This window comes from Siphateles boraxobius, unplaced genomic scaffold (genome assembly GCF_051911475.1).
Source record: "Siphateles boraxobius isolate OS27281-9 unplaced genomic scaffold, OSU_SipBor_1 68, whole genome shotgun sequence".
Classification (NCBI taxonomy): Eukaryota; Metazoa; Chordata; class Actinopteri; order Cypriniformes; family Leuciscidae; genus Siphateles; species Siphateles boraxobius.
This window is the reverse complement of record NW_027509195.1, coordinates 7,877,424-7,901,890: the sequence shown is the minus strand read 5'-3', so window position 1 is coordinate 7,901,890 and position 24,467 is coordinate 7,877,424. Positions and strand designations below refer to the sequence as shown.

Below are 24,467 nucleotides of genomic sequence, written 5' to 3'. Positions count from 1 at the left end.
TTTCTATTGCAATTTTGGTTTGAACATAATTCGAAGGAAAAGTATAACATGAATTGTAGAATGTATTAGTATTTTGTTTGTCCCTCTTTTGCTTTAATAACAGCAGCCCTGGAGCTGCATGAACTCCACAAGTTTTGAGATACAAATGATGATCCAAAGAGCGTTTTGAGCTTCAGTGGAAGAGCATCTGACCATTTTAGACAAAGAATTCACATGATCAATGTAGTAGTGTGCAGAATCTATAATGTATCTTTTATATTTTTCAAAATCTTAAAAATTTCTATTTAGTTATAGCTTTAAATAGATTTTCAATGTCATCTCAGGTTTTTGAGCCCCACTGTGCATGAAAAAATGGGTTTAATTTCAGATCTGTAATTTCACGATGCAGATCATTGTGTTGCTCTATAGGCTCTGTTGACTGCCGTGACATCCCCACACATAGAGATCCATGAGGGAACGATTCTTCTTACTGTGCGCACCTGCTACAACATCTACCTTGCCAGCCGCAACCTAATCAACCAGACTACAGCCAAGGCCACTCTAACACAGATGCTTAATGTCATCTTCACCCGGATGGAGAACCAGGCGGTTAGTATGAAGCATCTCAGGCTGCTGCATTTTTGCAGACTCAAAACAACTCTTCTTTTTCAATGTGTGGTATCACACCCTAGTGGAAGAATGGGTGCCATTATGGGTTGGGAACAATACACTAAATCTAGGAAACTAAGTTTGACTTTCTGATGACTGTCTTGCAGGCTCTGGAAGCTCAGGAAGCAGAGAAGGACAGACAACGTCTGCAGCTGTGCAATCCTTCCCCAGTGTCCAGTAACCCTTCACCTGTGACCCAAAACCCTTCTCCAACTCCTGGACGGGGGTCCGGATCTCCATGGTTTGGACGAACCCGCTTAGAACAGAACGGACCACCATCCCCGTCTCTCAGCCCGTCTGGGATCCCATCCACTCCTTCCACCCCCCAAGACTCATCCTCCATCAATGGCCAGCCAGAGGAGTCAAAGCCAGAGGAGGAGTTTGCCACAAATCAACAGAGCACAAATGAAATTGAACACCCAGGTATGGTGAATCACTGGGGTCAGTATATGAGAAATGACTCCAAAAAGGGCTAGGTGGATTGACGGTAGAGAGTTTGCTATATCGTTTATATCGTGATTAGTGCTGTTAACGCATTAATGCATGCTATAAATTTTTTCCAGTTTAACGCGTTCAAAATATTTAACGCAATCAACGCAGCACCCGTTTTTTCTGTCATCCTTTAGTTAGTGTTTTATTAAATGATCACGCTTTTATTCATGCAAATGCTTTTAAACTATTCAAGCGCAACAAGACATAAGAGAACTCGCTGCCTGTGAATGTCCTGTCTATATGACACACAGAAAGATGTGCGCCAGTATCGTGCGCACAGACAGCGTGCCAGAATCGAGTTCTCTTTCACGCTTGAATGAGCAGTAACACATTTATGGAAAATGTATCGAGTATCCTCATAAGAGCAGTCTTAAATGAGTTAAATAAAGTCTTAATTGAATGTAAGTGTTTTTAATCGTGATTTAACAGAAAAAAAGTGTGATTAATCTAGTTGATATTTTTAATCGATTGACTGCTCTAATCTTGATATGTAAATGTATAAGCATAGCACAGTACTACTTAGTTACTGAAACTTAGAGTGATAAAAAATAAGAGTGGGTTTTTAAGCTCAATAAGCCATAAAAATATCTCAATGTGGCACTCGCACTGAATGACGCACATAATGTGAACCTGAATTCAGCTCTCTTGCCTCTCTAAGGCATAATGTGCTTAAAGTCCCCCTGTAGTCTATAATTGTATCCCTTAAAACTCATCTTTGATGACCAAAATTACATATTTAAATGTTTTTCCTGTGACAAAAAATTTATTCATGGCTTAAAATAGATTGAATGTAACTACACCCTTGCTTCATTTAGTATACGCAAATCCATGAAAATGCTAATTAGCCCTGCGTCCAATCACTCACGCCATCTCAGAGATCCACTCTGTCAGCTTACTGAGGTAAACGCTGCACAATGGAATCTTTACAATGTAGGACACACAACGGTAATTAATATGATTAGCCTTTTGCGTGTTACACTAATGTTACACAAACCCATGTTCCAGTTCGCATCTCAGAGTCAGTCAGCTGCGTTCTAACAATCAGCATCCTTAGAAACACTTTGAACAAACAACTCAAGACCTCAGTGGAGAAAGGCATATAGTTCATCATAACATCGTAATACAAATAATCTTTCATATCAACAGTAAATTTACGGGGATAACCTGGCTACTCTTGAGACTCCTTTTCTTCACGGCAGAGTAATGATATGCTAAAGCTCGCCAGCATTTTGACGTGATTGGTTACAAGGGAGTTTTTAAGCAAGGAACAGGAACAGGAATTTTCAGTGCAGTTTTAAAGAAAAAATACACCGCAATGGTGTTGACTTATGAATTTGCATATGGTTTGTTTTAAAACATATTAAAAACACCACATAGACGTATAAAAAACATTAAAAACTTGATTTTCTCTACAGGCAGACTTTTAAGTAGTCAAATACACACCATCTTGTCAAACTGCCCATCGTGTGAACGCATAAACGCAGTCAGTTATGTCTTAAATGAACATAAACAGTTGGGTAAAAACGGTTGTCACAGTGTCAGTATATTAGATCCAAGCATTCAGTAACAGCAGCCTGATTTCATAAAACCTTCTCCTGTCTGTGTCATTAATGACAAATAGAAAAATTATTTTTGCTAATAAAAATCAAACATAAATATCTATATTGTGATGTATAATGTTAACGTGAAATAAAATGTCTCCTGTTGTGAAATATGTTTGATCATAGCACCCACCGGAAGTCTAAATTATATTTTTGTCAGTTTCCTATTATATTTTTAATAGTTGTTTTAATGCGTTTCATTTGGGTAGTATAAACTATTTCTTTTGACTTCTTGAAGACAAAGAGATTCAGGAGTCGGACCAAATAACTGCTGATCCATCTGAGGGAGAGGAAGCCCATCCGCAGCCTGAAACAGAAGCAGGCACTGGGGTTCTGGAAGAGACTGAGCCGGACAGTGGATTGGGAGATAGCTCTGTGGAAGGAGGTGCGTCACATTGGAAATAGATTACTGCAACTTTATGTGGACCTACAACATAGTAGTCACTCCTGCTTCTGTTTCTACTACAGGATTAGATCAACATTCTGACTCTGAAACCAAAGTGCCGCCCCCTGTTGTCCGATTAGACACGCAGCAGATGAATGGAATGGTGGACGACCGTGGCTCAGAGTCCTCGACAGACATTCTGGTGTGTTTCTTGGGTTACTGTTTTTTGATGTTGGACAGGCATTCCCAATTCCAGTCCTTGCGCCTCTGCACATTTTAAATGTCTCTAATCTGACACGCTCAGTTGTGGTGTGGGTTGCATTTGACCGTAAGTTCTCTGCAAAGTGGACTTAAAAGGGTATTCCGCCATCTTAAGATTACAATTAATAGTTTTATTCAGCAATTAAATTACACATTAAATGCATTTAATTGATCAAAAGTGACAGTAAATGCATGTATAATGTCACAACATTTTCATTTCAAATAAATCCTTTGAAAGAGAACACAGTTTCCACAAAAATATTAAGCAGCACAGATGTTTATAATAAATGTTAATAGTATGTTGCTTGAGCAGCAAATCAGCATATTAGAATGATTTCTTAAGGATCATGTGACACTGAAGACTGCAGTAATGATGAAAATTCAGCTTTGCCATCACAGTGCGTAACAAAAAATATTTTAAAATAGAAACGGTTATTTTAAATAGAAATTATATTTCACTATATTACTGAATTACTCTATTTTTGATCAAATAAGTGCAGCCTTGGTGAGAAACATTTTAAAAAAATATTACGATCCCAAACCTTTAAATAAAAGTGTATAAAGACAATGGGCCTCATTCATGAAACAAATTTGTGTAAATCAGTCGTAAAGCCGTTCAGAATTAAATTTTTGGATTCATGAAAATGTTCGTATTTTCAAAATGTTAGTTGGTATGAAAGAAATTTACACCTGCTCCCTACCATGTGTAAGTGCTGCGTATAACATTTAAACGTTCTATGTTCTTTTAGGTAAAATTATGACACTGGATTTTGATGTCCCATAATACTATTTCACGAGTTTGCCCTGTCTTTTTTTTTCTCTTCTTTTTTTTTTCCTGAGAGTTGAAAACTGTTCAACTCTGGGTAAAACGCAGCATTCGTCACTGTCACTTTTTACCCAGCTGTTCAATCACAGTGGACAAATCCGAATCCGATGTTTACCAAGCATTTGTGAATCCGGAGTAGAGTTTTCGGGAAGAACAGTTTTACGCACAAATTACATTTACGAAAGTTTCGTGAATGAGGCCCATTATCCACAAAAGACACATAACTGGACTATAGGTTTTTTAACCCATAAACAGGCAACATGCACCACAGAATACATACTCTTTAGTCTCTTGAGAAAGAATTTTCCATCCAAATCTGTTATTATCATAGTTAAGTTTGTTTGGATTATGTGGGTCACATGACCTGGTTCAAATTTTCTGTGCTCATTTTGTCAGTTTGACCTAAAGCCAACACGTCCATCCATGGAGCTGGACATTCTGACTTTGTAGAAAGTAGGCATATATTAATCTTACTTTTTTCTACAAAAAAAATGCAGTCCAACTGCTAATATTAATTGTGAATATTGTTTTAAGATGTTGAAAAAGAAAATTAAGTAACATATGATGTTCATGCTGTAATTTACCGCATTTTGAAATGTCTGTATCCCATGAGATACGTTGCCAGATTAGGGTAAGAAAAAAGGTTATGCCACAATATTGACAAAGAGGTGTCGCAAGATAAACTCATTAAAAATTTTAGGGGAGGCTGTCCCCCCTCAATAGAAGTTGCATTCCAGGGCTGGGACCCTTAGGGAAGTTCCTTATTGGCCCTCCTGGCCTCTGGGACCACTGTGCACAATCCTCTTTCTCAATCTGTGTATTTTGAGTTTTAAAAAAATATGTGCACGTTCATATTCATATGTAAAACTGATGTCATTATGTTTAGTTGACTATATCTTTGCAGTTTTAACTAGATATTTTTTTCCTGGAGGGCTACCGTTTAAACACACCTGAAAAATCTAACCAAAGTCTTCAGGATTACTTAGACAATTCTTATTTTTGTATCATAAACTACATTATTTGATTGATTAGGGATGGAGCTGAACCCTGCAGGACAGTGAACCTCAAGGGATAGAGTTTCCCACCCCTGAGGTTGAAGATGAGACACTTCAGCAGTGTAAAAATGCAGGAAATGTATATGCCTCTATTTTAGGAGATTTAGACATGTTATACATGCAGCATATTTTGCATATAACATATTTTTTGCATCAAATAAATCATAGAAAAATCCATAACTTTATACCCTAATAGGGCAACGTATCCTGGAAAATACAACTCATAAAACATATAGAAAATATGTTTTACTTAAGACCAGATGATATAAAAAGTGACTTGAATTTTTTATTTTTATTTTTATTTTCCACTCTTGCCTGTTTTAGGGTTAATTGTGGTCTGACTGGTCTGTTGTTTCTTGTCTGAGCAGGATGTAGAAAGCATTCAGGGCAGTCAAACAGCTGCCCGCTTCTCGCACATCCTACAGAAAGATGCCTTCCTCGTGTTCCGCTCCCTCTGCAAGCTGTCAATGAAGCCCTTGGCTGATGGACCACCAGACCCAAAGTAAGAACCTGGAGAGAAAATTAATGTAAGATTAGAAACAGAAGTTAAATCAGTCAAGAAAGTATTTTTATGCTTGTAGGCTTTTTCAATCCAACTATAAGTTTGTCTACAAACTTTTTTTTAATTTAGTTAAGCTTGTTATTTTATGTAAAAGACTTTATAAACTGACAATCAATCCTGTAAATGATGAGTATGATGTAGTGTGATCATAAAAACTGAGATGTTGCTGGAGGAAATCTGAGTGCTCTGATTCCACAATGGACACGTCCTGTAGAACGATTTTGTATTCATTCACCATTATTTTGGAAGGTATTCAGTTTATGCAAACAGATCATTATCATTCAGATGACTACTGTCATTTTTCTTTTATCCTCTCTTTCAGGTCCCATGAGTTGCGCTCTAAGGTGGTTTCCCTGCAGCTGTTGCTGTCAGTGCTACAGGGTGCTGGACCTTTGTTTCGAACCCATGAGATGTTTGTGAACGCCATTAAACAGTACCTGTGTGTGGCGCTCTCTAAAAACGGGGTCTCCTCTGTGCCTGAAGTATTTGAACTGTCTCTTGCCATCTTCCTTACCCTGCTCTCGCACTTCAAGGTTCACCTAAAGATGCAGATTGAGGTAAAAAATGATCAGATGTTCAGATGCGCTACTAGGCAGTTTGGATACATTTGACTAAAAACATTTTTCTCATGATATTCAAAAAGCTTATTAGTTTTGGAGACTAATATTAATTTTGCTTATTTGATAAAAAAACAAATGGAAACTACTTTTTGCTCAGGTGTTCTTCAGGGAGATCTTTCTAACGATCCTAGAGACGTCATCCAGCTCCTTTGAGCACAAGTGGATGGTCATTCAGACTCTTACTCGAATATGTGCAGGTTGGCACACCTCAGTGTACACTTACAGACACATACATAGAAGCATCTCTCATAAATTAGCTCGAATGTCAAACTCAATGGTGAATCAGTCTGCTGTTCTTCTCACAGATGCACAATGTGTGGTGGACATTTATGTGAACTATGACTGTGATCTCAACGCTGCCAATATTTTTGAGCGGCTGGTAAATGACCTGTCTAAAATCGCCCAAGGAAGGAGTGGACAGGAGCTCGGCATGACTCCATTACAGGTAGCTATCATCATGTTTCGAACTAAAACAGTAGTACTTACGAGGCATGCTATTGCTTTTTTGCATGCTTTTTAAATGTGCACGATGCAGCATGTCATACGATTTAGATTATGTTAGCAGACATCTTAGTCTGAGACAACTTAAATAAGGTAAAAATATCAACACAGAACTATATTACAAAATTAAACCAGAACAATATAAACATCTCTAGTAAAAATGGGGGCATGCTATTGTATAATTGCAGGATATGTCATAAAATTTTGATTTAATTTAGCGGATGCTTTAATTCAAAATGAAATACAATATATATTAATGATTAAGCAAACGGAAACAACATGGGGAAAAAAATTAATTTTCAAAGAAAACCAGAATAGTGTATATGTCTTAAAATTTAGATTTCATTTAACAAATGTATTTAATCTGAAATACTGTATATATATATATATATATATATATATATATATATATATAAAATCATATTAATAGTGCCAGACAACTACATCTCAAATATAATTCCAGAATATTGCAACCATATCCAGTAAAAACAGGTGCATGATTCACTGTGTGCAATAATTCAGAGTTGATCAGTTAATGATTCATTTGCAGGAGCTGAGTTTGAGAAAGAAAGGGCTCGAGTGTCTGGTGTCCATTTTGAAGTGCATGGTGGAGTGGAGCAGAGACATGTATGTCAACCCCAACCTGCAGGCTAACCTTGGTACGACAATAATCTGTTTTAATCTGTATTATCTTTTACAACATAATTTTGCAAGTCTAATAGACTGTGTTGTGCTGTAGGTCAGGAACGTCCAGCAGAGGGCGACAGTGTGGATGTTAAGCTCCCTGACCATCTTTCCTCTCGCAGAGATAGTGTGAGCTCTCTGGACTCCACTGTGTCCTCTGGAGTTCAGCAGTCTAAGCCAGATCACCCTGAGCAGTATGAGGTCATCAAGCACCAGAAAGAGATCATCGAGCATGGCATTGAGCTGTGAGTTGTCTTTTTTTCCCTCTGTCATCTCCTTTCTTACTTTTTTTGACCATTTCTATGTTTCTTAAAGGTTTAACAAGAAACCAAAAAGGGGATTACAATACCTGCAGGAGCAAGGCATGCTGGGAACCTCACCAGAAGACATCGCACAGTTCCTGCAACAAGAGGAGCGATTGGACACAGTAAGTTCATTGTTTTACATGGATAAATTAGTGAAGACATTTCGTGCTCCAGCTACTTAGGCACTGATGTGTCATGTGATCAGACTCAGGTTGGTGAGTTCCTGGGAGAGAATATGAAGTTTAATAAGGAGGTGATGTACTGCTACGTGGACCGGTTGGACTTTTGTGGCAAAGACTTTGTGTCAGCACTCCGTGCCTTCTTGGAAGGCTTCAGGCTTCCAGGTGAAGCCCAGAAAATTGATAGGCTAATGGAGAAGTTTGCCGCCCGCTACCTGGAGTGCAATCAGGGGTGAGTTTTGTAGTCTGAGGAGGAGTTTTATATTTCTGAGGCTTGCTTGGGGGTTTGTGTAGCCTATGTGCTGACCTGTCTGTTGCTCTGTAGGCAGACTCTGTTTGCCAGCGCAGACACCGCTTACGTTCTGGCCTACTCCATCATCATGTTAACCACCGACCTGCACAGTCCACAGGTAAGACTTCTTATTTTTGCTTTGCTTTCTACTGCATAGCTGGTTGTAAAGTTGTTGATGTCCAGAATGCTAGGGTGTTGTGGTTGTTTGCTAGGTTGTTACAACTGTATACCAACGTGCAAAAAAAGAAGAAGCTTGTTTTATCTCTAGAAAATGTCAAAATCGTTTTTCTCTCTCTTCAGGTAAAGAACAAGATGACGAAGGAGCAGTACATAAAAATGAACCGTGGCATTAATGACAGCAAGGATCTGCCCGAGGAGTATCTCTCCTCCATCTACGATGAAATCGCAGGCAAGAAGATCGCCATGAAGGAGAGCAAAGAATACTCCATCACTCCCAAATCCAGCAAACAGAGTAAGAGCTGTGTAGATAATATTGATCTTTAACGTCTAATTTCCTTTGTTGGGATTAAATGAAACCATGCTGGATGCTGATGCGAGCTGTTTGTCTTCCTGTTAGATGTAGCCAGTGAGAAGCAGAGAAGGTTGCTGTATAACATGGAAATGGAGCAGATGGCCAAAACCGCTAAAGCTCTGATGGAGGCTGTAAGTCACGCTCAGGCTCCCTTCTTCAGTGCTACTCACCTAGAGCACGTCCGGCCCATGTTCAAGGTAACAACATCACTCTACAGTTTTTCACAATTTTCAGTTGTAAAACCACACATCCGACCAGTTTGAGCACTAGATCATAAGATCATTGATAGGTCAAAAGGATCATGAGCAGGTCATGGAAGAGACATAATCTCATAGTGTTTCAGGAAGTGGTTTCACACATCAGCCTAGAAAGGTCGGAAGGAAGTTAAACTTAGAAATGAAAGTATGTTTTGCTTGGGTTCATTTCTCGATACTTCAATGCTTCTCTAAAACAGCTGGCCTGGACTCCCCTGTTGGCGGCGTTCAGTGTAGGACTCCAGGATTGTGATGATCAGGATGTGGCTTCTCTTTGTCTGGAGGGAATTCGCTGTGCTATCAGGATCGCCTGCATCTTCAACATGCAGGTTTGTGTTTTTACTCTTTTTATGTGACTGATATTATTCAAGTCTGCTTTATTTAGTTCCTTCTGCCAAGTCTTATTTTCTTTTCTGTTTCACTCTCTTTGCAGTTGGAGAGAGACGCCTACATCCAGGCCTTGGCCAGGTTTACGCTGCTCACAGCCAGTTCAAGTATCACAGAGATGAAGCAGAAGAACATTGACACCATTAAGACTCTCATCATGGTCGCCCACACCGATGGAAACTACTTGGGCAACTCTTGGCATGAGGTGGGCATCAGAGCATGTGAGCGTAGAGCCGAGTGTTAGCCATTTTTCTAATATATATATACGCAGTCGTGGTCATAATTATTGGCACCCTTGATAGATATAAATAAAGAAGGCTGTAAAAATAAATCTGAAATCTTAATGTGAACGTGGGGCGGAAAATCACATTAGGAAATAAATGTTTTTCTCTAAAACGTTGGACACAAGTATTGGTACCCATAGAAATTCTTATGAGTAAAATATCTCTGAAGTATATTCCCCTTCATATTTACAGTTTTTAGCACACCAGGGTGACTAGGAACATGAAATTATACAGCCATGACTTCCTGTTTCACAAGAGTATAAATATGAGAACGCGAAGGCCAAATTCCCTTAATCATTCATCAAAATAGGTAAAACCAAAGAATATAGTTCTTCAACAAAAGATTATTGAGCTTCACAAAATAGAAAGTGGCTGTAAGAAAATGTCTAAAGCATTGAAATTCCCCATTTCCACCATCAGTACAATAATTAAGAAGTTACATCTTCATAAAAAAATCAAAACTTGACCGCCTCTGCTTGAAATCTTATAATGGGCATGGACTATACAGTATATATTATAAAAAAAATAATAATCATTTTGTTTACATAACATATTATATTAATATAATATAAAATATGAATTGCCAACATTTTCAGTTGCCCACAAAAAAAATCTATTTTTATTTTTAGCAAATCATTTTTATATTTGCATTGATATACAAATAGGTGTGTGTGTGTGTGTGTGTGTGTGTGTGTGTGTGTGTGTGTGTGTGTGTGTGTGTGTGTGTGTGTGTGTGTGTGTGTGTGTGTGTGTGTGTGTGTGTGTGTGTGTGTGTGTGTGTGTGTGTGTGTGTGTGTGTGTGTGTACACTTTTGCTGGAAAACCGTGGCATGCAATTGAAATCATTCCTGATTGGTTTGTAGTTTTCAGTACATTCAAACTAATAATTTCAAAACTATCACAAATAATTTTTGCTAATTCAAAAAAAAATTAGTTTTCTAGCTAGTCTATATTATCTTGCTGACAAATCAGCAGAATTTGCAACAGCAGTGTAGAATACATCACATAAAACCAAACAATTAGGTTTACAAGGTATGAAAAATGGATGTAGAAGATCAATGAATTTAACATTTTCAGTGGTTGCACAACTGGCTTGAATCACTCTCACACTCGCCCTCAGCCAGCAGGTCATCCTTATTGTTGTAAAGTCATGCATCTCCACTCCACTGGTGGGCATTGACCCCTGGTTTCTTCCAAAATCTTTGAATTGATAATGTTTCTTTGTAGTCTCTATATATCTGCCTGCTCTGTTTCCCGGTGTAGATTCTGCGTTGTATCAGTCAGCTGGAGTTGGCTCAGTTGATTGGAACAGGGGTGAAGACGCGTTATATCTCCGGTGTGGTCCGGGACCAGGGAGGCAGCATAAAGGGCTTCCCAACAGGGGGAGAGGAATTCATGTCCCTCGGTTTAGGTAAGCCATTGTATGACTGCAGTTAATAGCTCACGGATGGGGCCCAAGTGTTCAGTCTGTTTATTGTTTGTTTGTTGATGTGTGTGGATCGTGTGCAAAACCATATTATTGGTCTCCTGCAGGTACTTTGGTTGGAGGTCCAGACAAGCGTCAGATGGCTCATATCCAGGAGTCAGTGGGGGAGACCAGCTCTCAGAGTGTTGTGGTGGCTGTGGACAGGTGCATTGAAATCACAGGACAATACAAACACAGCGTTGTTCTTGGTGTTTATAATCCCATGTCTGACCTTCCTTCTCTCGGTTTTGTGTGCCAGAATCTTCACTGGATCCACCAGGCTTGATGGAAATGCAATTGGTAGGGTTTCTTTATTTTGCTTTTTTTTTTTAATGTAACATTTTTGTTTAATTTTTAAGGGGGCAATATAAATATACACATTACTGTCCCATTATGCTAACCAAGATTGCATTTATTTGATCAAAAATTCAGTAAAAACAGTAATATTGTGAAATATTATTATCACTTAAAATAGCTATTTTCTACTTACATTTATTTTAACATGTAATTTATTCCTGTGATGGCAAAGCTGAATTTTCAGCATCATTACTCCGGTCTTCAATGTCTTATGATCTTTTAGAAATCATTCTATAATGATGATTTGGTGCTAAAGAAACATTTTTGATTATTAGCAATGTTGAAAATAGTTGTGCTGCTTAATAGCTTTTTGTAAACCATGATGCATTTTCCTCAGGATTATTTGATCAATAGAAAGTTCAAAATAACCGCATTTATTTAAAATATTTGCACATTATGTCTTTACGGTCACTTCTGATTAGTGTAATGCATCCTTGGTGATTAAAGATTTATAGAAAAGTAGAAGAATAAAAGTATTCAAAAACAATATTTGGAGGTTTGATTTTATAGAGCGTTTCTTTTTTTAGTTGTAAAACATGGGGAAAAATAGCATAGGTCAGCATAGTTAGTATAATACCTCAGAAATGATTTAATAGTTTTATAGTAGTGGTTTTAAGCTAAATAAGGTCTGTGGTAAACATGAAATGACTTTCACGTTTTGTTCTACAACATGATTTACATACAGTCAAACCTGCTAAATAAAGACTTACAACAACCACGAGGATGCAAGTTTACATGCTTGGCAAATCAAACAACTTTAGTAATCCTTATATACATATGCAATAAAATGCGGCATAAACGGTTTTAACGCCACTGTTACTCTGAATAAACTAGCCTGCTACAGAAAAAGCAACACTATTTTGAAAACATTTGTGCTGCTGTCACGCTACTGAGGAGTTTGGTTAAGTTATTAGTATCGCTATATGTAGTAAGTTACACACTAACACTGAGAGCATATCTGTGTGGGTTGATTATGACGAAACCGATACTGTTAATTCTACCCATGTAAACTAGTCAATGTGTTCTGAGTTTTGTTTGAAATTACAAAGAAATGAGCTAGAACGACTGCATTCCTTGCATATCTTTATCTCCATGAGCAGTGGAAAGTTGTTTTTTTTGTCTAAGTGGGCGTCCATGCTGTGATCTTGTTCCCCATAGCTTGGATTATTGTACTCAGGGACTACAGATGGAAAATAGCCTGTATGGCTAAATCTGGCACATTTACATGATGGACTCGGAGTGCTCCTGTTAATTAATGTGCATTCATTGTCCCTTTTAAAATAAATAAATTCAAATTCAAATTTTGGTCCATTACATCATAAGGAAGTGAATTATACACGCATAGTGTCATGACGGAGGTTTTCTTTAATAGAAGACAATAGGTCGTTTAAATTCAGAAGTGATATTAGAATGTGCTAAGTTAGCTCAGTAAATGTTGGTAACGAGCTATTAAAAAAAAGGCAAAGAAAAATCATTTTCTTTGAAATGATTGCTACATGTCTTGGTTGTAGGTGTATAAATGGATGAAAATTATCTGTTTCAGACTGCTTGGGTGGACACAGTTTATTTAGTTACTTTTATTATGTAGCCTAACCATTAGGTGACTGCCACACAAAATGGCCCTCTGGACTGACTCGCTCTTGCAACCCACGTTACTTCACACAGACATGAACATGTAGATAATGTATTTGAGGGCAAAATGCCACTTGATATTTTTGTGAATTCTAAACTCTGCTCCATCTCCAGTTGACTTTGTACGTTGGCTATGTGCGGTGTCCATGGACGAGCTGGCCTCTGCGCACCAGCCGCGCATGTTCAGTCTGCAGAAGATAGTGGAGATCTCCTATTACAACATGAACCGCATCCGTTTGCAGTGGTCACGCATTTGGCAGGTCATCGGAGATCACTTCAACAAGGTCTGTGGTCTTTATCTAAAGGTGCGGTCACATTCACCGTTGTTCTATGAATGTTCGTGAGAAAAATCCAGTCATTTACAATAGGAATTCATGCAATCAGGATTTCCAGGTAAAGGTGAACGATTTCACCACGCAGATTCCGCAACGATTTCAATGTAGTGTCACGGATATTGCATACATTGCAACATTGTAACACTATAGACAATGGATGTTTTTTGCTTGCAAAATTTTGCCAAAATGTTGCTAATGTGACCGTACCTTAAAGCTAATAGTGATTTTTTTTTTTCTTGATTTGATAAATCAGTAAAACAGCTGTCTGATTGTGTTTTATTTCTGGTTTAACAGGTGGGTTGTAATCCTAATGAGGATGTGGCCATCTTTGCTGTGGACTCCCTGAGACAACTTTCAATGAAGTTTCTAGAGAAAGGAGAACTGGCCAATTTCCGCTTCCAAAAGGACTTTTTAAGGCCATTTGAACACATCATGAAGAAGAACAGGTGAGGAGAAGGGAGTTAGAAATGTGAGTGATTGAGGAGATGAAGAAAGAATGAGGAAACAGTTGAGGTTAATTGTGTCAGAGTTAAAATACTTCCTGCAATCCCAGCTTATGCAGAAGCAACTGTAAGTAGACCGTTTGTAGGTTGTTTTCCTCAAAAAGTGTTACACTGCTTGGATTCCACGATTTCGGTGGAAAAAGTCAAATGTTCTGATAAAAACTTTGATTTGTGATTTAAAATGCAATAATTCCATATTTGCTGTGCTTGTTTCTAACACTAAACAATTTGGCCAAACATTTGTTTATATACATCAATATGGCTGTTAAAATAATAATAATAATTACTACTATTACTAAATATAATATAAAAGTCACTAAACAAAAAAATTAAAATATTAATATTTTATTATTTCACTGTATAAATAAAAAATATTTAAGAAAAATCATAATTACAACAAAATTTTTTACTATACTAATATTTGTGGTTGTCTTAATTTCTTCATTTTCAAGCATTAAGCCTTCTAACTTGTGGAAAAATATAGGGAACCCTGACACAGTGCGTATATTTATTTAAATAAATTGCAGTCTTTTGCGATTTGACAATCGCACTAAGCCATATCATGATTTCGGTTTTATTCCGATTAATCATGCTGCCCAAAATCAAAATTCTTTAGTTCAATCAATGGCACTTGTTCGGGGCAGAACTAACTATTTGTCTGACCATTATAAAGATGGATAAAGTGTTCAGGAAACCTAATTGAAGTCATTATTTTAGTATATTTTTCCATTTTAAGCCATGAATTTTGCTTTCTTCTACACTAACTCCCACATCCTTTCTAAAGGTCGCCCACCATCCGGGACATGGTGATACGTTGTGTGGCCCAGATGGTGAACTCTCAGGCTGCTAATATTCGCTCTGGCTGGAAGAACATCTTCTCTGTGTTCCATCAAGCAGCATCAGATCATGACGAGAACATTGTGGACCTCGCATTTCAGACCACAGGGCACATTGTTAGTAAGTACCGGCAATTCCACATTATTTTAAAATTTGCATCTTGAATATATATATATATATATATATATATATATATATATATATATATATATTAGTGCTGTCAAACGATTAAAATATTTAAATATATCGCATTAATGTCATAGTTAACTCGCGATTAATCGCACATTTTTATCTATTCTAAATTTCTCTTGATTTCTCTTTGTTCATTATTTTTTCTCATTTTAATGCTCTTATCAACATGAAAAAAGTGGATTGCTTTCTTTGTGCACATTTTTTTTTATTGAAAACAACATAGGCAATACTGTGTTCAATTTCACACTAACATTCTCACTTGGAGCAAATAATTTCTTTGTAACCCAATGTAACACTGTCCATCAATAAAAGGGTGAAAGAAATACTGACGAGGTACTGATATTGACGAGGGGGCGGAGAATTCGCATTAGATGTGTGTGTGTGTGCTTGGCCATCATCAAGTGGTATTTCAGACTGGACGTGCTGCGATGATGATAGCTCAGTTCATAACGACAAAACACACATATCACTTTGGTCTAGTCAATGGAACCATTTGGCAACTTTTTAAAAGTAAACTTTCCATTCAGAATCTTATTGGCATCCATTTCGGCGTCTCGCGCTCGTCATCCACTCAAAACGTAACTTTAACCTATTTGGCCGGCTCGCAAGCCGAAACAAGTGTGTGTGCGCGTGCCTGTTGTTTTGTTTCCGGTCTAGATCCACTTGCGCTTTGGTCGACGAAGCAACAAAACGTCCTCGCACGACGCAAGCCCTTGAAATGAATGGGTTTCATAGTGCAGCGCCGCGCATGCCGCGTCCTGTTGCAAAAGCATGTGAAAAAAAACTACAAAGTTTGCTAGACCAAAAAGACCGTTAATCTCGCGATAAAAAAATTAATCGCGTTAAAATGGTTTTGCGTTAACGCCGTTAATAACGCGTTTAACTGACAGCCCTAATATATATATATATATATATATATATATATATATATATATATGTGTATATATATATATATATATATATATGTATGTGTGTATATATATATATATATATATATATATGTATGTGTGTGTATATATATATATATATATATACATATATGTATGTATAAAAAAAACATTCTCATGTCTATCCTTTCTGTTTCCTCACAGTGAACACGTTTCAGCAGCATTTTGCGGCTGCCATTGACTCTTTCCAGGATGCAGTGAAGTGTTTGTCGGAGTTTGTGTGTAATGCTGCATTTCCTGACACCAGTATGGAAGCCATTCGGCTCATCCGCCACTGCGCTAAATACGTGTCTGACAGGCCGCAGGTGAGTGCTGTCTCCTCAGTCTTTGTTACCCATGAAGTCTGAGCTTCAAAGATTACATTTTAGTCACTCTTCCCCTTTCTAGGCTCTGAGGGAGTACACTAGTGACGATATGAACGTGGCCCCTGGTGACCGCGTTTGGGTGAGAGGCTGGTTCCCCATCCTGTTTGAGCTGTCCTGCATCATCAACCGCTGCAAACTAGACGTCAGGACCAGGTGGGTCCCCATCATCAACCTTGCTACTCTCTTCATTTATTTAAAGTCCCTGTGAACCAGAAGTTGCAACCGACTTTTCTCCAGTGTTGTGACATATTTCCAAGTGAAAAGGAATATTGAATAGAGGGCGGGGTTGGAGTTTAGTGCACCTCCTGTCCATCCCTCGCTCAAAGGAAACTGACAGTTGGAGGGGAGTGGTTCAGGATATTCAACTCAAGCCGTCAAACTGACGTCATCAGAGAAGGAACGCCATTCCAGAGCTTCCAGCTTATGTTCAGATTTTGATTCAAGATTACTAAAAAAAATCTGTGTGTATTAACTTGCACAGCTTATTTGTTCACCACAAGACTAGTAATGTGCACTAACAAAATAAATTGGGTAAATTTTGATTCCATGACGACTTTAAATAAAATATTTAAATAAATTGTTTTGGTGTTTCAGGGGTCTGACTGTCATGTTTGAGATCATGAAGAGTTACGGACACACATTTGAGAAGCACTGGTGGCATGACCTCTTTCGGATCATCTTTCGAATATTCGACAACATGAAGCTCCCTGAGCAGCAAACTGAAGTGAGTGTCCATCAAAACTTCAATACTCCCAACATTAAATTTTTGTTCATTTTATTTAAACTACTTGAGCTTATCCAATAACAAGCTACTTTTCCCCCACATTACTGTTTTTGTCACTTATTTTGTGCTTGCAACCGAGCAAGCTGAAGTAATAATCAAACATTCTTCACTAGCAGTAGCATGTCTATTGTCTACTAGAGTAGTAGCATTGAAAAGTCTGATTCATTACTGATTAAAAAAACGGTCTCATTTGTGTTCCTAGAAGTCCCTGCACTAAAATTTTGCTATTTAGTTATATAAATGTAGAATTTTTTTAAATGTTTTGCTATTAATATTATGCTTTTCTCTAGTTGATTTACTGATATTTCTAACTGATTCAAAAATCTGATTTTTAACTGATACATGTTATCTAATTTAAAAGATATTTCTCCCTTGTATAGATTGAATGTAGCTAGCTGATTTGAACTTTTTTCTTAGTTGTATCCACCATATTTTTAACATAAGAGCAGACAGTCATTTGTAACTTAAATGTTGAGGCGTCTGGTCTCAGTTGCTTCCAGTTACTTTAACGGTACTGAAACATCTTGATTTTGTTATCTGGTATGATCCTGTTATTTTAATGTATTATCGTAATCATACTGGTTTGTTGCGTAAATAGGTTTTGCTGCACTTTGTTAGTCTTCTAGTTGTAGCAGCTAATAAATTCACAAGAAAAACATATTCACAAGAAAATAGCTTACTTCCACATTGAAAAATAAGGTGGATACATTGCAGCCAATCAATGATGATAGTTTATATATATATATATATATATATATATATATATATATATATATATAATTTTCAATTTTTTTCTTTCATAGAAAACTGAGTGGATGACGACAACATGTAACCACGCCCTCTACGCTATCTGTGATGTTTTCACACAATTTTACGAGCCTCTCAGCGAGGTGCTGCTGGCAGATATTTTTGCACAGTTGCAGTGGTGTGTGAAACAAGGTGGGGATTTTGCTAATCTGTTGCGCTAATCATGAGGGCGAGTTTGTGAATTTTAAGACCTGTCCTGCTATACCTGTCCTTGCTGTAAATCATTCCAGATGGACAATTTAAATGTGACGCCTACACATGTCACATTTGGGGAAACATATTGACCCAGTGGGTGGTAGTGTTTTAAATCATCAGGGTGTGGTGATACAGGGAAAGTGTTACACTTAAAACTTCGCCTCTGTTCTTAGATAATGAGCAGCTGGCGCGGTCAGGAACAAACTGTCTGGAGAACCTGGTGATCCTGAACGGGGAGAAGTTCAGTCCGGAGGTGTGGGACATCACCTGCGCTTGCATGCTGGATATCTTCCAGACCACCAGCCCTCATGCGTATGACACTCTTGCACACCACCATCTGTTTCAGTGACACTTAACGGCCTTCCATCTGGATGTGTTTTCATTAGAGTTGTCAATCGATTAAAAAAATCAAATTATCAAATAAATTACAAGGTATGCTAATTGATACCATGTCTAAATAATTTTTTTTTTAGCATAATTTAAAAGGGTTTTTTCCCACTTTTTTTTTTTGGTCTGTAAGACGTGCCTACATATATTAAATGCTTGACAGGTGTTGATATGACCACTGATAGGGGTGGGCAATATGATCAAAATTTGATTTCACGATAATGATATATACGATACAATAATATAGTTATTTTTGCTTTAAATAAGGTTTTTTATTATATACAAATTTTTGAAACCATTGACATTTCATAATTAGCCTAATTAAGTAAAAATCTCAAACTTACTGGAGACAGTAAAGTAAACAGTCAGTGATGAAATGAGAACAAAGAAACTAATTAAAAACATATGAGAAAACAAACTACAATAGAAAAAGATGAATGAAGTAGACCTACCTGAAGAATTTCAAGCTCTAGAAATAAGAGATACTACATGAATTGTATAAAGTAATTATATCTACAAAAACACTGCATAGTCTTCGCTGTATACATTAAATACAAAATGTATTCTTATTAAAGTTACAGAAGTTATTCAGCAGGAACAGTGAGTGATTTTCTTTATTTTGTTGTTTGATTAACATTAACGACAACAGAAATATTAAGCTGCTGTAACTTTTAGACCGAATGCTCAGATCAATATATGGATACACGTGCGCTTTCTTTCTCAACTGTTTACATTTTATTTAAAAAAAATACTATCGAAATGAGCTATCTTTCACTGCTTATTGCGCTTCAGTGGTTTAAAATCACTTGTTTTTAAACAGCAATGCTTAAAAACGCATGCAGATGATAAGCTTTCATGACTGGGCAGCACAGCAACTTTATGTGTGTAAGCACGGTAGAGATGATAGTCTAAAATCTCTACCGGTTGACAGATTTCTACCGGTATATCGCCCACTTCTAACCACTGATATTGAAATCGGAGCGTGTTTAAACGGACTCAAGCTCCAGTAGTTCTGTTTATGAAATGCTCTCTCAGTTTGGTTTTGACTTTGCTCTTAACAGCTTGCTGACATGGCGACCAGCTGGACAGGAGGAGGAGGTGGGAGAAGGGAAACACATGGTGAGATCACAAACACATAAATAAATTAAATATTGTGAATACACACACAAATAAGCCATAATCAAGCACTTATTCTGTTATACATCGTTGTGTCCTACCCTTCTGCTAACACTGACACACCCACCAGACTTTGCTTGCTATTTATACTAGACATTTGCATATTAGGCTCTGGTTTTCATATGCGTCTGTCTGTGTGTGTGTTTGTCTCTTGTGTTTTTTAGGATGTTGAGGTGGATTCTCAGTCGCAGAGCAGCTTTGAGAAGACTCTATCAGAGAGAGCCCATAGTCAGATGTCCACCGCCAGTGATGAAACCTGGAAAGGAAGGTCCCACACCAGTATGTACAGCTGCAATGCCTCTCACTTTTATCGTGATTCTCATGAAGAGAGTCACTCATTATCATTATTTTCATTCAGCAAGGATGCATTAAATGTGACAGAAAATACAAAAGCTTTTTATTTCAAATAAATGCTGTTTTTTTACTTTCTATTCATCAAAGAATCCTGTAAAAAAATACATCAGTTTCCAAAAAAGTTTTAAGCAGCACAACGGTTTTCAACATAGATGAGAAGAAATGTTTCTTGAGCCCCCAATCATCATATTAGAATGATTTCTGAAGGATCATGTGACACTGAAGACTGTTTTGCCATCACATGAATAAATTTAATTTTAAAATGTATACAAAAAAAAACATTTATTTTAAACTGTAATAATATTTAACAAAATCACAATTTCTAGTGTATTTCTGATCAAATAATTGCAGTCAAAGGTGAGCATAAGAAACTTCTTGCAAAAAAAATACAAAAACCTACCGACCCAAAACTTTTGAACTCTAAAATCAAAAAGTATATTTAAAAATTATATTTGCCTAAAGAAGATGAAGCCTTAATTTTCCCATTGGCCTAATGCAAAAAAATAAAATTAATTTTAACCTCCTTTTTTTTCTTTTTAAGCAATTTGTTTTATTGTATTACAACAGAAAAGCCCTTTGGAGTTTTCATGAGATTCACCCTTGTACTGAGAAACCACCATATGACTACATCAGTTTCCAAGTTTTTCGCAGAACATTGTAACGTGACCTCATGCCATGCAGCTTGCCTACTTTGTCTGCAGTATAAAGACGTCTGATAAGCTGCCCACGAAACGTAATCATCTAGAGTTTCCACCTACGGACACATTCACTTGGAACTATATGACCTCTTCCTCTTTTAAAGTCGTCATGAAACTGAAGTCACAACTTTTGTTCCCCTATGTAGCATTTATCTAAGTAAAACTGCTTATTTAAAAAACAAAATTAAGTTCCAGTATACAATTTTGTTCTATCAAGATTTGATTGGAACACTTAATTGCAAACTAAATGGAGGCAGATCTGAATGTGGATTAAAACTCCATTGAATGACCTTGTTGCCCAGCTCTTGAGCCATTTTACACTTGTTCTCTGTCCTTCTGTGACTTTAAACATGTTACTCTCTTACATGTTCTGTCCCAGGGGTCTCGGACCACAGGCTGTTTGCTGGGCTGCTTATAAAGTGCGTCGTACAGCTGGAGTTGATTCAGACCATAGATAATATTGTATTCTACCCGGCTACCAGCAAGAGGGAGGATGCTGAGAACATGGCTGCTGCTCAGGTTTGTTCACTTAACCCAAGTCTGTTCAAATATCTGCTTTATAAAGTGTAACTGATAATTGACATGATTACATTGAAATATAACTAATAAACAGCACAGACAAATGCAGCAATGTGGCCTGTGTGAACAGCCCCTTATGTTGTTGACAAAATACACAGCGGTATTGAAACAGATACACAGTGTTTTGGAGAAATCAACCAAGGAACGGCTTTGTAGCGTGCTAACTTTAAGTGTCATTTGTTCCATCTCTTTGTGTTTCCTAATAGCGAGATGCACTTGAGCAAGCAGAGGAGGGAGAGACGGAGCCCGATCAGGGTATGTACAGACACCTGTCGTCACAGCACCTCTTCAAACTGCTTGACTGCCTCCTTGAGTCTCACAGGTTTGCCAAGGACTTCAACTCCAACAATGAGCAGAGGACTGCGCTCTGGAGAGCAGGTCTGGGCTCTTTTATTTCCTCGTCTGGGTTGTGGTAATGCTGTCATTTATAGGAGACAGTCTTTTTTTATTATGCATTTCTTTATTAATCTTGCATGTAGGCTTTAAGGGGAAGTCAAAACCGAATCTTCTAAAGCAGGAGACCAGCAGTCTGGCCTGCAGTCTGAGAATCCTCTTTCGCATGTACTCCGACACGCAGCTGCAAGACTCCTGGCTAGATATCCAGACACGCCTTTTGCAGTGAGTGCAGCCGTCTGCCTGGTTCTATACAGTGCATCTGTGCTATGAGTTCAGATGCATCTATTATTTGAAGAAATTGCACTTGATTGATTTATTATCCTGTGATTATTTAAATTACACTTACATCATTAACAATTAGAAAGCATTAAATATAGATGCTACACTCATCACTATAATGCATACAAAATAGATGTAAAAAAAAAAGTGGTAGGAACTGTTTTATGTAAAACACTGAGGGATGAGTCACATAATCAAGTTTTACATCATAGATTTACATGTGCTGTATGGGACAGTTTTGGGACAGTAACGATGTGGATGTGTGTTTTATTTAGGGTTTGTATTGAAGCGCTGGCTTACTTCATCAGTCTTACCTCAGAGAGCCACCGGGAAGCCTGGACAAGTCTCCTGCTGCTGCTCCTCACCCGGACACTCAGACTGCCTGATGACAAAGTAATAACATGCATAAACAAACACACCCTCTCACTGAACCAGAACATTGGATACAGGGATCAAAATGAACTTTTTGCCACACGTGCCAACAAATATTTTTTACCAGTAATGAAATGGTTTTTCTCAATTTTTTTATTAAAATAATACTTTACAAATATTTGTAATTAAATAAATGATTCTGCTTTTTTTCCTTGAAAATATGTGACAAACACAAGAAGACAGAAGCATTACACATCTACATCTAAACTTTTTTCTGTGAATTTTCTGTAAAAAGCAATCCAAACACTATTATTGCCATGTTTTCTTGCCCATCATCCACCATGTTTGTTTACTCTAAAGCAGGGGTCTACAACTAGGGCTGAGTATCATTAAAAAAAATTCAATACAGTTACCTTTACTTCGATACCTGTTCCTGAACGATACTTTTTTCGATACCAATTTTATGAAATTCGTTTTAATAAGATTACATTACATATTACCTAAAAAAAAAACATTGGTTTGTTGAATTTTACAGACTCAATGACTATGCCTCGCGCTTAATACGCATAAAGCTTGCCGCAAACTGGCAAAAGTAATGATTATGAAAGTGTCAGGAAAAAATAGCAAGGAGATATTTTAATTATTTAATAATAAACTAGTGTTTTCTGAGTCAGTGTTGGCTACAAAGATGTTGACGTTGCGGACTCGTCATCTCCGCAGTATAGTGAACACGCGCCTTAGAAAGAAATGCACCTTTCATTTGGATCATACATAAGAGAGTTTTTGTTTTTTATTCGAAATGGTTCATTTAAAAGTATGCACTTCAAGCTTTCTTTGTGCCTAGGTAAGTAGCCTATTCCCTGAGTTTCGGTTCAGTTGTGACGCGCTCCAGTTCTTCTTGTAGTCGAAGACGGAGCAACTTTCTGCTCTTTTTTTCTGTGCTTATTCTGTGCACTGTCAAGTGCTTCATCAGATTTGTCGTGTTGCCGGTCTTGGCAGAAATGATCTTGTCACAAATATTGCATTGCGCACTACTGGCATTGAGCCTGGTAAAATGTAGCCACACTTTTCTTTTCCACATCTTTTCCATCCATGAGGTTGGGACGCTTAAACAATACAGCCATGTCTCTGGGCATAACCAGCGTAAACTAGTGTTTTTCCTTGATGCCTCTCCATAGCCAATCATGCTGCATGCTTATTGGCTCACTGACGTTGACAAGAGTTAACCCCTTAGATATCGAACTTTGGTACCGAACAACAAGAATTTTTTTTGATATTCGATGGTATAGAGGCAATTCAGTCGGTGCTTAAAAAGTATCAAACTTGATACCCACTCCTGCTCCTGGAGAGCTACAGTCCTGCAGATTTCAGGAAAAGGTCAGAGTTAGGACTGGGTGATTAAAACGATAATGATAAATATCACGATATAATTTTCCTCGATAAAATGACAAAAGTTTGATAATGTTTATGCACCAAAAGCAGAACGTAACTTTGCTACTTATCCGCTCGGCTCAAATGGCAGCGCAGCGCGAGCTTACTAGAGCAGATACGTTTACTCGCTGATCGGCCTTGATCACGCGACCACTAAACAGTGCCGTGAGATCCAGTGGGATTAGCTTGAATTCAGCCTTATGCATTGTTTTTCATACAAATACCATAGAAAATGTAATATTATTAATATCGCAGCCTGCACTGCTAACTGTGCTGAAGATACATGCCATAAAAATCAGGCAACACAAACCTGTTTCATGATTTGAAACAATATCATCCGTAAGAACATGCAGAAACTGAGAAATAAATTTTTCTATTAAGATATTTATTGGTAACATGTTCACGTGTTTGTCATGTTCTGACAGTAAAGAGTTGCAACATGAGGGTGAGTAAATGATGACAATTTTTATTTTTAGGTGAACTATCCTTTTAAATCTCTTATCTTAGTT

At 37.5% G+C, this 24,467-nt stretch overlaps 1 protein-coding gene across 1 annotated transcript in view; it reads left to right on the top strand.

The window, feature by feature from the left end:
• Nucleotides 1-24,467, top strand: part of arfgef2 (ADP-ribosylation factor guanine nucleotide-exchange factor 2 (brefeldin A-inhibited)) — a 37,923-nt gene that overhangs the window by 11,273 nt on the left and 2,183 nt on the right. The window contains exons 5-38 of the mRNA XM_077214400.1: nucleotides 409-588; nucleotides 756-1,071; nucleotides 2,980-3,126; nucleotides 3,210-3,328; nucleotides 5,637-5,770; nucleotides 6,153-6,387; nucleotides 6,548-6,647; nucleotides 6,756-6,895; nucleotides 7,502-7,610; nucleotides 7,691-7,880; nucleotides 7,951-8,062; nucleotides 8,146-8,351; nucleotides 8,445-8,529; nucleotides 8,712-8,883; nucleotides 8,989-9,140; nucleotides 9,398-9,526; nucleotides 9,631-9,789; nucleotides 11,131-11,278; nucleotides 11,401-11,497; nucleotides 11,592-11,632; nucleotides 13,436-13,605; nucleotides 13,951-14,102; nucleotides 14,944-15,116; nucleotides 16,280-16,440; nucleotides 16,523-16,653; nucleotides 17,095-17,224; nucleotides 18,088-18,223; nucleotides 18,460-18,598; nucleotides 19,735-19,792; nucleotides 20,014-20,128; nucleotides 21,281-21,420; nucleotides 21,687-21,858; nucleotides 21,960-22,098; nucleotides 22,431-22,548. Of these exons, the coding sequence (XP_077070515.1) occupies nucleotides 409-588; nucleotides 756-1,071; nucleotides 2,980-3,126; nucleotides 3,210-3,328; nucleotides 5,637-5,770; nucleotides 6,153-6,387; nucleotides 6,548-6,647; nucleotides 6,756-6,895; nucleotides 7,502-7,610; nucleotides 7,691-7,880; nucleotides 7,951-8,062; nucleotides 8,146-8,351; nucleotides 8,445-8,529; nucleotides 8,712-8,883; nucleotides 8,989-9,140; nucleotides 9,398-9,526; nucleotides 9,631-9,789; nucleotides 11,131-11,278; nucleotides 11,401-11,497; nucleotides 11,592-11,632; nucleotides 13,436-13,605; nucleotides 13,951-14,102; nucleotides 14,944-15,116; nucleotides 16,280-16,440; nucleotides 16,523-16,653; nucleotides 17,095-17,224; nucleotides 18,088-18,223; nucleotides 18,460-18,598; nucleotides 19,735-19,792; nucleotides 20,014-20,128; nucleotides 21,281-21,420; nucleotides 21,687-21,858; nucleotides 21,960-22,098; nucleotides 22,431-22,548 (4,905 nt within the window). The remainder of the gene's footprint in view (nucleotides 1-408; nucleotides 589-755; nucleotides 1,072-2,979; nucleotides 3,127-3,209; nucleotides 3,329-5,636; nucleotides 5,771-6,152; nucleotides 6,388-6,547; nucleotides 6,648-6,755; nucleotides 6,896-7,501; nucleotides 7,611-7,690; nucleotides 7,881-7,950; nucleotides 8,063-8,145; nucleotides 8,352-8,444; nucleotides 8,530-8,711; nucleotides 8,884-8,988; nucleotides 9,141-9,397; nucleotides 9,527-9,630; nucleotides 9,790-11,130; nucleotides 11,279-11,400; nucleotides 11,498-11,591; nucleotides 11,633-13,435; nucleotides 13,606-13,950; nucleotides 14,103-14,943; nucleotides 15,117-16,279; nucleotides 16,441-16,522; nucleotides 16,654-17,094; nucleotides 17,225-18,087; nucleotides 18,224-18,459; nucleotides 18,599-19,734; nucleotides 19,793-20,013; nucleotides 20,129-21,280; nucleotides 21,421-21,686; nucleotides 21,859-21,959; nucleotides 22,099-22,430; nucleotides 22,549-24,467) is intronic.